The sequence below is a fragment of the Mus pahari genome, chromosome 6 (genome assembly GCF_900095145.1).
Source record: "Mus pahari chromosome 6, PAHARI_EIJ_v1.1, whole genome shotgun sequence".
NCBI classification, from domain to species: Eukaryota; Metazoa; Chordata; class Mammalia; order Rodentia; family Muridae; genus Mus; species Mus pahari.
Window position 1 is genome coordinate 91,683,691 of NC_034595.1, and position 10,955 is coordinate 91,694,645.

Genomic DNA, 10,955 nt, shown 5'->3' on the forward strand with positions numbered 1-10,955 from the left:
ACTGTAGCTATCTTCAGACACTCCAGAAGAGGGCGTCAGATCTTGTTACGGATGGTTATGAGCCACCATGTGGTTGCTGGGATTTGAACTCCAGAACTTTGGAAGAGCAGTCGGGTGCTCTTACCCACTGAGCCATCTCACCAGCCCGGATGATGGGATTTTTTCATCATGACCAGGCTCTGTTGGTCACCTTTCCCTTTGCACCCCCCGCTGTTCATCTGAGCCTGCTTTCTGTAACACCCCCAGCTGTACCCAGAGCCTCAATGTCCTGCCTAAGCACTGTGGCTCTCGCTCCACCAAGCCCAGGGACTCCGGGTGACCCAGCGGCATACCTGGTCGTGAGCCTTTTCTATTAGGGAGACGGAGAAGGAGATCAGGCCCGAGAAGCTGGGAGATGGGAATTCCGTGGCTTCTATGTAGAAGATCTCTTTCCCACGGTTCTCAAAGGTAGGCAGGGTATAGACAGGCTTGTTAGGGCCCACCACCAGTTCATAGGCAGAGGAGCCTTCTGGGAGAGAGAAGAAGGAGGCTGACTACTCTCGCTCTTACTCTTGCCCCCTTGCTCCTCCCCTTTTCCACATGGTCATGACTGGCTTCTACTCTCTCCTACTCTTTCTCTGCCTCTACTACTCTTAACTCACCTCCCCATGCCCTCGACTATTCCCTACAGAGGGTGACCAGCCGTGAAGCTTCATGGTTACTATCGCCGTCCCTATCAACAGGCTAGCACAGCAGTCTTATGATTCGTGATCCATCTTGACATGGGAGCGGAGATCGGAGCTGAGGGCTCAGGGACTGTCAGCTGTTAAGAGCCACTCAATACACCAGCACACTATACACGTTTGCATGTGTGCACAACACAGGCAAGTGGAGGCCGGAAGGTGGCATCTTCAGGCCACCACCTTGTTTTGGGGCAAGATCTCTTTCACTGGCCCAGGAACTTGCCTATTCGACTCGAGTGGCCGATGAATAATCGTCAAGGTTGCCGACATCGCCCTCCCCAGCTCTGGGGTTCTAGATGCATGTCACCCCTCACCTAGACTTCAGCGTCTGCTGGGATCTGAACTCTAGGAATTCATGTTACATGTCAAGTGCTTTCCCAAGTGACCACCCCGGCATCAGCACCAACATGGTTTAAAGGCTTAGGATGGACATGGTGGAGTCGGGACTCAAGAGTCCACACTCAAGTGTTGAGTCTGAGCGACACTTCGAGTCTATTTAAATTTGTTTTTTTGAGACAGGGTTTCTCTGTGTCGCCCTGGCTGTCCTGGAACTCACTCTGTAGACCAGGCTTGGCCTCGAACTCTGAAATCCACCTGTCTCTGCCTCCCAAGTGCTGTTGGGGATTAAAGGCGTGCACCACCACTGCCCAGCACCATTTTGAGTTTTAATCTTCTGAAAAGTTTCACTAAAGTGAGGTCTTGGCTAAGAAGGTGGTTCCAGGCTAGACAGGATGGTTTCAGTGGTTAACACTGACCACACCCCTTCCAGAGGACCCAGGTTAAAGTTTCAGCACTTACATAGATTGTGTGCTCACAACCATCTAACCAGGAATTCCAGCCCCTTCTTCTGGGCCTCTGTAGGCACACATAGTGCCCAGACAAGCCTGTAGGCGAGACACCCACACACAAATGGAGGATTTTGAGGGATCCTCCTTGGAGGTGTTAACATGGGGGTGTCATCTCTATACGGTGTCCCATGAGCTCAAATGTGTTTCTCCTTTCCCAGCTACGCGGCTAGGCATCGTTCAGATGGACTGGATAACCCATAGCCATGTATAATAAACTTACTCTCAGGTCAAGGTGGAAGCCAGATAAGCCCTTGCAACACACAGATCTGGCCACAGAGCTTGTGATCTGCGACTGTAGCTTCTCCTGGGCACCCTGTTAGAGGTAGTACTGGGCCCACCACCTGGCCGGCATGCCAAGGTAGAATAGGGCTGGGACTTACTCCGAGACCAGTAGACTCTCGTCTTCTTCGCCTCTTCCTCGGAGGTATGTAGGAGCAACTGGTATTTCTGTAGGATGCTGGTGGGGCCCTCCACAGTTAGAGTCATCTGAGACAGGTGCTGTATTTCTGGGCAAATGGAGGGACACAGACTCAGGCCAGCCACCAGGATAGGATAGGGATGGAAATGGTATGGAGTCATGGTTGCCCAGGCTGGTATGGCAGGTATGAGCTATAATCTTTAAGGCTTATCCTCTGCCCCTGGGACACTCCAGGGTCCCCAGTCTGCTCATCAAAGCAAGGTCCCCCACTCCATCTATGGAATCAGGAGTTCTTACCACCTTGCGAGGTCAAACGCCCCATCTCTCCCTCCCAGGTAGCAGGCGACTCAGCCAGGAAATGACGACTTATTATCTGACATTAATTTTTTTTTTTTTTTTTTTTTTGGTTTTTAGAGACAGGGTTTCTACGTGTAGCCCTGGCTGTCCTGGAACTCGCACTCTAGACCAGGCTGGTGTCGAACTCAGAAATCCACCTGCCTCTGCCTCCCAAGTGCTGGGATTAAAGGCGTGCGCCACCACCGCCTGGCAATTATCTGACATTAAGACTTTGCAGGGGAGCAGAGGATGTGGCTTTCCATGCCATGCAAGCCTAGTACCAGCTGAGCCCTTGGGGGTACAATTCCTAGCACTCTGTAAACCGGGTGTGGTGAAACACTTTTGTAATTCAGGAGGTAGATACAGAAGTTCAAGGCCAGCCTGGGCTATGGGAGACCACTGTCTCAAATATACGTGTTAAGAGCAGAAAGTTGGTTCAGTGGTGAAGCGCAATTGCTGTTCTTCCAAAGGCTCTGGGTTTGGCTCCCAGCATCTGTTTCATGTAGCTTACAACCAACCAAATTTCAGTTTCAGGAGTTCTGCTATTCTAGCTACAGTATATGTGTGCTCACAAACACATGTACACACAAATATGTAATGAATAATTGTGGAGGTTTTTTTGGGGGGGTGGTTGGGGGCACAGTTCTCAAGACAGGGTTTCTGTGTAGCCCTGGCTGTCCTGAAATTTGCTTTCTAAGACCAGGCTGGCCTTGAACTGAGAAATCTCCCTGCCTCCGCCTCCCAAGTGCTGAGACTTAAAGACGTGTGATACCAATGGCCTGGCTATGGACAGCACACTTAAAAAAAAAAGAAAAGAAAAAATATATACATGCACTGTAGATTTTTACAGACATCAGAAGAGGGCATCAGATCTCTTTACAGCCACCATGTGGTTTCTGGGAATTGAACTCGGGACCTCTGGAAGAGCAGTCAGTGCTCTTAACAACTGAGCCATCTCTCCAGCCCCCATATGTACAGCACTCTTAGAAGCTACACACACATCTCTGTATGAAGCTGTACGGGCTTTCACCACACAGCTTCAAGGCATAAAACCCTTAGATACGCCAGCAACGCCAGCCAAGGCCTTCGTGCATTGTAAGCAAATGCTCTTCTAGGGAGCAACTCCCGCCCCACAAAACCTATAATAAAAAGCCACTGTCATCCCCAAGGAAATCAGCTGTGACCTGCGTGTGTGCCAAGGGGTGGCCGGAGTTTGAGAGGAAGTGGGGAACACATCAAGGGCACATACCTCTGGGGCCCTCCTGAATGAGGGACTGTTCATCAGGCTGGCCCACGGCACTAGGGCTACAATTCACAAGCAGGATGGCTCCCCAGCCGTTCAGACCCCACATCCATCTTTTCTGCAAGTGACAGGGACATCGAAGTAGGAAAGCCAAGCCAACCCTCTGCCTCTCCTATTCAGCTTCGTCATTATAGACCCTGGGGACCCAGGGGACACAGATCGAGAAAGATGACCTGTGGGAACAGAAGGCTACCAGATGGATGAAAAGCCAAATAAAGGTAACAGTTGCTGCTTTTGTTTCTGGAATGCAGGGACAGCAGCACTCTGCAAGAGCCATGTCCCACCAGAGGTCCAGAGATGGCAGCTGATGGCTATAACCGACTACTTAACCAAGCCCATGCCTCGGACACCTGGCTATTTTGGGTTGGTTTTGAGACAGTCTGGCTATGTAAAAGCCAGGGATGACACTAAATTCGCCATCCTGCATCAGACATCCAGGAACAGGGAGAGATGACAGGCAGCTGCCACCACATTCTGCCTCCGTTTTGTTGTGAGACCGGATCTACTGTATAGCCCAAGGGGGCTGGACTGCTAATGGGGCCCCAGGAGCTCTGGCGACCCTTGCCTGACATGGTTGGTAGAAAGCATGTATGTCTTCGAGAATGGTCTTCAAAACTCCTGTCTTCCAGCTTTTATTTCTGGGATGCTGGGGTTAAACGGAACACATACATACCGTACACACCAGGCTAAGAACACATGCACGCACGCACTACAGTACACCTTGCTAGCATGCAGTCAGATCTATGTACCATGCCTTGCTAGGCTCACACCCACACCTTGATAGGTGCATACAACCCGGCTGTTTCTCAGATCAGAAGTTTACTTCATTGACCCGGATTTGTGGTATAGTGGGGAGACTTAGACACCCCGAAAGTCAGATAAACATGGGCTGGGGCTCAGGGATGGCTCCCCTGGGTCTTGCCCCTTCTCCCTTGACCAGGCAGCCTCACCTTAGCTTGCTTATCACTTGGCATGTCCAGTTGTCCATCTCGATAGATGTCTGCCTCCAGGGAGACCTCTGCAAGGGGAGGGAAGGTCTCAGCCACCTGGACTGCTAATGGGGCCCCAGAAGCTCTGGCGACCCTTGCCTGACACGGTTGGTAGAAAGCATAACTGAGGTATCTTAATGTCAAACATTGGACTGGAGAGATGGCTCAGTGGTTAAGAGCACTGACTGCTCTTCTAGAGGTCCCGAGTTCAATTCCTAGTAACCACATGGTGGCTCACAACCATCTGTAATGGGATCCGATGCCCTCTTCTGGTGTGTCTGAAGACAGCTACAGTGTACTCACATGCATTAAGAATTTTTTAATAAGTGAATCTGTACCTACAACATCTGTGCATGGAGACCATGCAATCGACTCAGTAAGTCACAGTAAAATAATCTCAAATTCTAACAGGGTTCCCCTGTGTAGTTCTGGGGTCCTGGAATCCACTTTGTAGACTAGGCTATCCTAAAACCTAACAATCTGCCTTGCCTCCAGAGTGCTTTGATTAAAGGTGTGCCCCACAGTCTAGCAAAAATATATATTTTTAAGATTTTTATCTATAGAAGTATACTGTCACTATCTTCAGGCACACAGGAAGGGGCATCGGATCTCATTGCAGAAGGTTGTGAGCCACCATGTGGTTGCTGGGAGTTGAACTCAAGACCACCAGAAAGCATCTAGTGCTCTTACCCACTGAGCCATCTTCTCCAGCCCCCCCCCCCCATAAATGTTTTAAGTGTACAATTTTATATTGGGCTGTAGCCTATAGCTGTGCTGGGCCACAGGTTGGACACGCCGGGTGAGAGGCAGCGTCTTCAGAGGCAGGCGGATTCTCATGAACAAGTCAGGGAGGGAGCCATCCACAATGGCCACCCGATTTTTGTTTTGTTTTGTTTTTTTGAGACAGGGTTTCTCTGTGTAGCCCTGGCTGTCCTGGACCCGATTCTTACAAAGCAGCTTTGAGAAGGGGCTGGAGGGAGCTCAGCTGTTGGCTCTTACTGCTCTCTCCCAGAGGATCCGAGTTCCCTTCCTGGCATGCCGCAGCATGTGTCTCTCTTTTTTTTTTTAAAAGATTTATTTATTTATTATATATAAGTACACTGTAGCTGTCTTCAGACACTCCAGAAGAGGGCGTCAGATCTTGCTATGGATGGTTATGAGCCACCATGTGGTTGCTGGGATTTGAACTCCGGACCTTCGGAAGAGCAGTCGGGTGCTCTTACCCACTGAGCCATCTCACCAGCCCAGCATGTGTCTCTTAACTACCTGTGCCTTTAAGTCCCAGGGCACCTGATGTCCTTCCCCTGGCCACACCCCCCCCCCCCCCCCCCCCCACCCCCCCCCCACAGATCTATGAGATGACGTAGTAACAGGACCAGACCCATCAGCAATGAGAATGAGGAAGTGGGGGCAGCAGGTGACTCAAGTTCTGGCCGTTTCTAAGCGAGTGAACGTCAAGGCAACAGGTGCGTGGATATCGAGGGGCCAATAGGAAGCATTTTCTACACAAGGAGCCTCTTCCTTGCTTCACAAGACCTGCCCTGCTCCCCGGAGGAGCACAGGGTGGGCCTCAGCTCCTAGAGGGGAGACTCACCGATGCCGGTGAGGAACAGCACAGCTGTGGCCGTGGGGACTTCTTTGTCAGGACAGTAGTAGGAGACCAGCACCTGTGGAGACAGTCCAGAGCCATAGACTTGGTGTAAGCATATGACCCCTGGCTTTGTGTTCCAGCACCTAATCTTCCAGTGACCCACTATGAGCTGGCCCAGGGGCCATAACCACTTAGGACTTTTAAGAGTGTGTCTTGCCACCGGGCGTGGTGGCGCACGCCTTTAATCCCAGCACTCTGGAGGTAGAGGCAGGCGGACTTCCGAGTTCGAGGCCAGCCTGGTCTACAAAGCGAGTTCCAGGATAGCCAGGGCTACACAGAGAAACCCTGTCTCAAAACCCAACAAAACCAGTGTCTCACTCAAGTTGTTTGCCCTGGCTTGGAGCTGGCTCTGTAGCTCAGGTAAGACCTCCAACTGCTGATCCTCCTTCCTGGTTAATTGGGCTTAATAGGTATGCACTGCTCAGCTCAGTGTACAACATCGGTTCAGGCCCTACTCAAGGTACGGTGCTTCCCAAGCGAGCCACTCGCTGAAGGAAACCGCCTTCCACCACACATAGATGGGCAGGTTCCGCCCACTCACCATCCCTTAATTGCTTCTCTCTCTCCCTGCCCACAGAGAGCTACAGCTGGGTCTGCCCTGGGTAGGCAGGCCTGTTACCAATGGCCTTCAGCTAGGCCTGCCAACTTCCACATTGAGATCACCTGGGTAGGTAATGGTTACCCCCCCCTCCCCTCCATGGCTCACCTTGTCCTCATCCACAGTGGGGCTGGGCGACACCATCCTCACCAATGCTTCTGTGGGTTGGTTCATTGGTCTCCAGACCATAGCATCCTCTTTGCCAGTGATGACGGAGCTGGAGATGTGGATCAAGATCCTGGGGGACCCACGGATGGTGAAGGACTTGCACTTGTCCGGTGCACACCTGGTTTGGAGGAGACCAGATAGGTTAGGAGACTTTCCAGCCGACGAGGCGGCAGGGTTCCAGCACAGCCCCCCGATCTGGAGTCTGCACCCATCTTACAGGGATTGATCAGAGTGGTCAGTGAAGCTTGGGGGGCCCTAACGTCTGCAGCCTCACCACCTGGACCCCCGGGACCTCCACTCCTCTTCTAATGATCTCCAGCCCTAACCTTCTGCTCCCCCAAGGCCTCCTTGTAAGGATCAAATCTTCGTTTTACATACAAGCCTCAGCTTCCATGCATGGAGTGAGCAGATGCCACTAGAATCACAAGACACGACCCTCTCCTACTCAAGGACACCTTCAAAGCTAACAGGGATCTTGCGAGAGGTAGAGAAAGCTGTAAGGCAGCCTGCCGCACTGGGATGGAAGGGTTCTCAGAGACCAAACCAAATCTCCTGGGGGCTGGTCAGTTCAGCTGAGAGTGCTAACCTCAGACTCTGGGACACAGGGACTCTCCCCAGACCCTCCCTTATCATTACCCCTACCGACAACCCGCTAAGCCTTACCCGCTGATGTCCAAGGCGATTTCCATGCCTACCATGCAGAGGGCATGGGTGGGGTTGTTCAGAGACAGGCTGAGTGTACTCTGAAAAGACATGGCTGGACTTACGGAGCTAACCACCGTCCGCAGCTCCTACCCACCAGAGTACTTGCCTAGAACACTGGGGCTTCCTGGCCTTCCTCTTTAGTAGGGGTAAGGACCACCCCAGTCCGCCCCCTTGTTAAGGGTTCACAGGTGAGCCTGCTGTTCTCCATGGTAGCTCTGGGAGGAGGAGGGGGAGGGGACAAGGGGGGAGGGGGAGGGAGAGATCCTTTCACTCAGCGTCAAAGTTTTAGCAGCTGCTGCCCGTAGACCCTGCAGCCCTAGGAAATTGGGGCCTCTAACGGGCTTGGGGCTCTGCCCTTCCACTGGTCCAGGTGCTACACCTCAAGATTGCGGGGGAGTCTTGGTTCTAGGACAATAACTCTCAATCTGTTTTGGCCTTAAGGCTGGGGGTGGTGGTGATGATGTCACACATCAGACATCTCCTTGCATATCAGACACTTACGATTCATACCAGTAGCAAAATCACAGTTATGAGGTAGCAACGAAATAAGCTTATGGTTGGGGGTCACCACGGCATAAAGAACTGTATTAAAGGGTTGCAGCATTAAGAAGGTTGAGGACCATTGTTCTAGGATGTGTGCTTCTTGGCAGCTAATGTGAGGACTTGGTAAAGTGCTCCACTCACAGAAGTGTCAGGAAGTTAGCTAGCTCTGCAAATCCCTGGCCCTGGCAGGCAATCTGCAACCTTCCCCCCCTCCCCGCCCCTCCCGGCCCGGTGATAACGATGATAAGCCAGTCAGTCACTCACAGCTGTGTCTCTTGTTAGCATCCGGGCAGGTGGGTGGGCAGCACGAGCTGGTGCATAGGCTAAACCTGTGCAGAGGTGGGTGGGCAGCACGAGCTGGTGCATAGGCTTACAGCTGTAACCCAACTAGGCTGCCCTCTGACCTTCACAGTGCACTGTGGTGTGAGAACACACACACACACACACACACACACACACACACACGAAGCAGAAAGGAAATTGTATATCTACTGTGCGGTTCAAAACTGCTAAAATAGAGGGCGTCAGCATTCTCGTGCCCTGTGAGTCGCAGAGATGACAGGCATGTCCCTGAGGTTCATGGTCTCTTTGGTAATGACATTCCTAGATCAAACTAAGAAGCCACACGTGGTAGCTCCTGCCTGTCATCTGTTCAGCACCCACACTGAGGCAGGAGGATTTCTGTGCGTTTGAGACCAGTCTGGGTTTCAGAATGATGCTCTGTTTCAAAAAGCCACCAAATTCTATATTGCATTCCATAGTATATATGTGTGTGTGTTTTCAGGGGGAAAGAAGATCCAGCTGAGGTAGGCTAGCCTGTGCTTACCGAGTGACTTCAAGCCTAGATTGGCCAATTCAACAAGACTGTGCCAACGTTCTGAAAAGGGGGTTGGTGGGAGCGTAGCTCCTTGGCAGAGAACTATCTGCCTCCGGGTCCTATGCTCTGTCCCTGTTATTCTCTCATTACAAGGCGAGCATGGTGGCTCATGTCTGCAATCCCAGAACTTGGTAGATGGAAGCAGGAGGATCAAGAGTAGGGAGCCAGCCTGGGTTAATTAAGGAGATTCTGTATGGAAACTAAGTATTTCCCAGAAGACCTTGGTGCAGGGCACAGCCTAGAGAGAGCCTCCTCGTTCCTCTCTTTCTCTATTCTACCGGCCTCTCAGAGAAGGGCCAGCTTCCAGCCGCCTCAGAGGTGCACACCTGCATCCACGCCCCCAGGAGGCTCAAGCGGGAAGATGGTTGCAAGTCTGAGGGCAGCCTTGGCTAAAAAAAAAAGGGGGGGCTTCAGATAGACTAGGGCTTCTAGGAAGACCCTGTCTCAATCCATCAATCAATCAATCAGGAGCTGGAAGAGGCAGAGAGGAACTCCTCTCTTGGGGGACCTGGAAAGGGAAGGGGACAGCCACCCAGCTACCCAGCCTCTAGGTGAGTGAAATTGAGTTCCTTCCTGAGGTTTAGGAACACCTGGTCTGTGGTGTTTACTGCATCTGTCTCAGAGCACTCTTAGGCAGTCTCTGAGGGAGGGGGATGAAAGGAATTTTTGGCTTGATGCAGTGAAAGAAACGTCAGGACTGGCCAGGTAGCTCAGTGGGTAAAGATGCTCGCCACTGAGCCCGATGTGCAGAGTATGCATGGTGGAAGGAGGGAAGTGAGTCTTGAAAGCTGTCCTCTGACCTCCACATGAGCACTGTGGTCACATGCGCACGCACGTGTGTGTGCACACACACACACCCACACCCACAGTAGGGCATGGTGATCACACTTCTAGTTCCAGCACTTGGGAGGCAAAGGCAAGTAGCCATGTGTGACACACCAGCGCCACCCAGTGCATGCCAGTGGCAGTCACAGGACAGCTTTGCACAGTCAGTTCTCTCTCCATCTTTACACGGGTTCTGAGGTCCTCAGCGTTTCATGGCAAGTGCCTTTACCCACTGAGCCATCTCACTGGCCTTAGGAACGTGTTTCTAGTTACTCATTTTTAATTAAACATCAATTAATTGACTCTGGATCTCACTGTGTAGTCCCTGCTAGCCTGAATTCAATATATAGACCAGCCTAGTCTTGAATTCACAGAGATCTACCTGCTTCTGTCTCCAGAGGGTGGGAATTAAAGGTGTGTGCCATCACCTTAGGCTCCAAGGAATGTTGTTTGTTTTTTGTATTTTTTTTTTCGGTTTTTTTTGAGACAGGGTTTCTCTGTATAGCCCTGGCTGTCCTGGAACTCACTTTGTAGACCAGGCTGTGTGTGTGTGTGTGTGTGTGTGTGTGTGCGTGTGTGCGTGTGTGTGTGTTTTAAAGATTTATTTATTTATTACATGTAAGTACACCGTAGCTGTCTTCAGACATTCCAGAAGAGGGAAGTTATGAGCCACCATGTGGTTGCTGGGATTTGAACTCAGGACCTTGGGAAGAGCAGTCGGGTGCTCTTACCTGCTGAGCCATCTCACCAGCCCGTGTGTGTGTGTTTTTTAATTTACTTTTTGTTGGTTTGGTTTCTGGAGACAGAGCTTCTCTGTGTAGACCAGGCTGGTCTCGAACTTGGAGATCTGCCTGCCTCTGCATCCCTATTGCTGGGATGAAAGGCGTGCGCTACCCCTGCCTGACACAAGGGGTGAGGGCTTAGCTTGCCTAGTACCCATGAGGCCCTAGGCCCCATCTCCAGCATTTTTTT

General features: G+C 51.6%; 1 protein-coding gene across 1 annotated transcript in view; it reads right to left on the reverse strand.

Moving 5' to 3' along the window:
* Padi6 (peptidyl arginine deiminase 6) overlaps positions 1-7,788 on the reverse strand; it is a 15,758-nt gene extending 7,970 nt beyond the window's left edge. The window contains exons 1-7 of the mRNA XM_021201222.1: positions 7,697-7,788; positions 6,974-7,151; positions 6,211-6,283; positions 4,578-4,645; positions 3,574-3,685; positions 1,951-2,076; positions 333-508 (exon numbers count right to left, since the gene is read on the reverse strand). Coding sequence (XP_021056881.1) covers positions 333-508; positions 1,951-2,076; positions 3,574-3,685; positions 4,578-4,645; positions 6,211-6,283; positions 6,974-7,151; positions 7,697-7,788 — 825 coding nt within the window. The remainder of the gene's footprint in view (positions 1-332; positions 509-1,950; positions 2,077-3,573; positions 3,686-4,577; positions 4,646-6,210; positions 6,284-6,973; positions 7,152-7,696) is intronic.
* Positions 7,789-10,955: the final 3,167 nt, after the last annotated feature.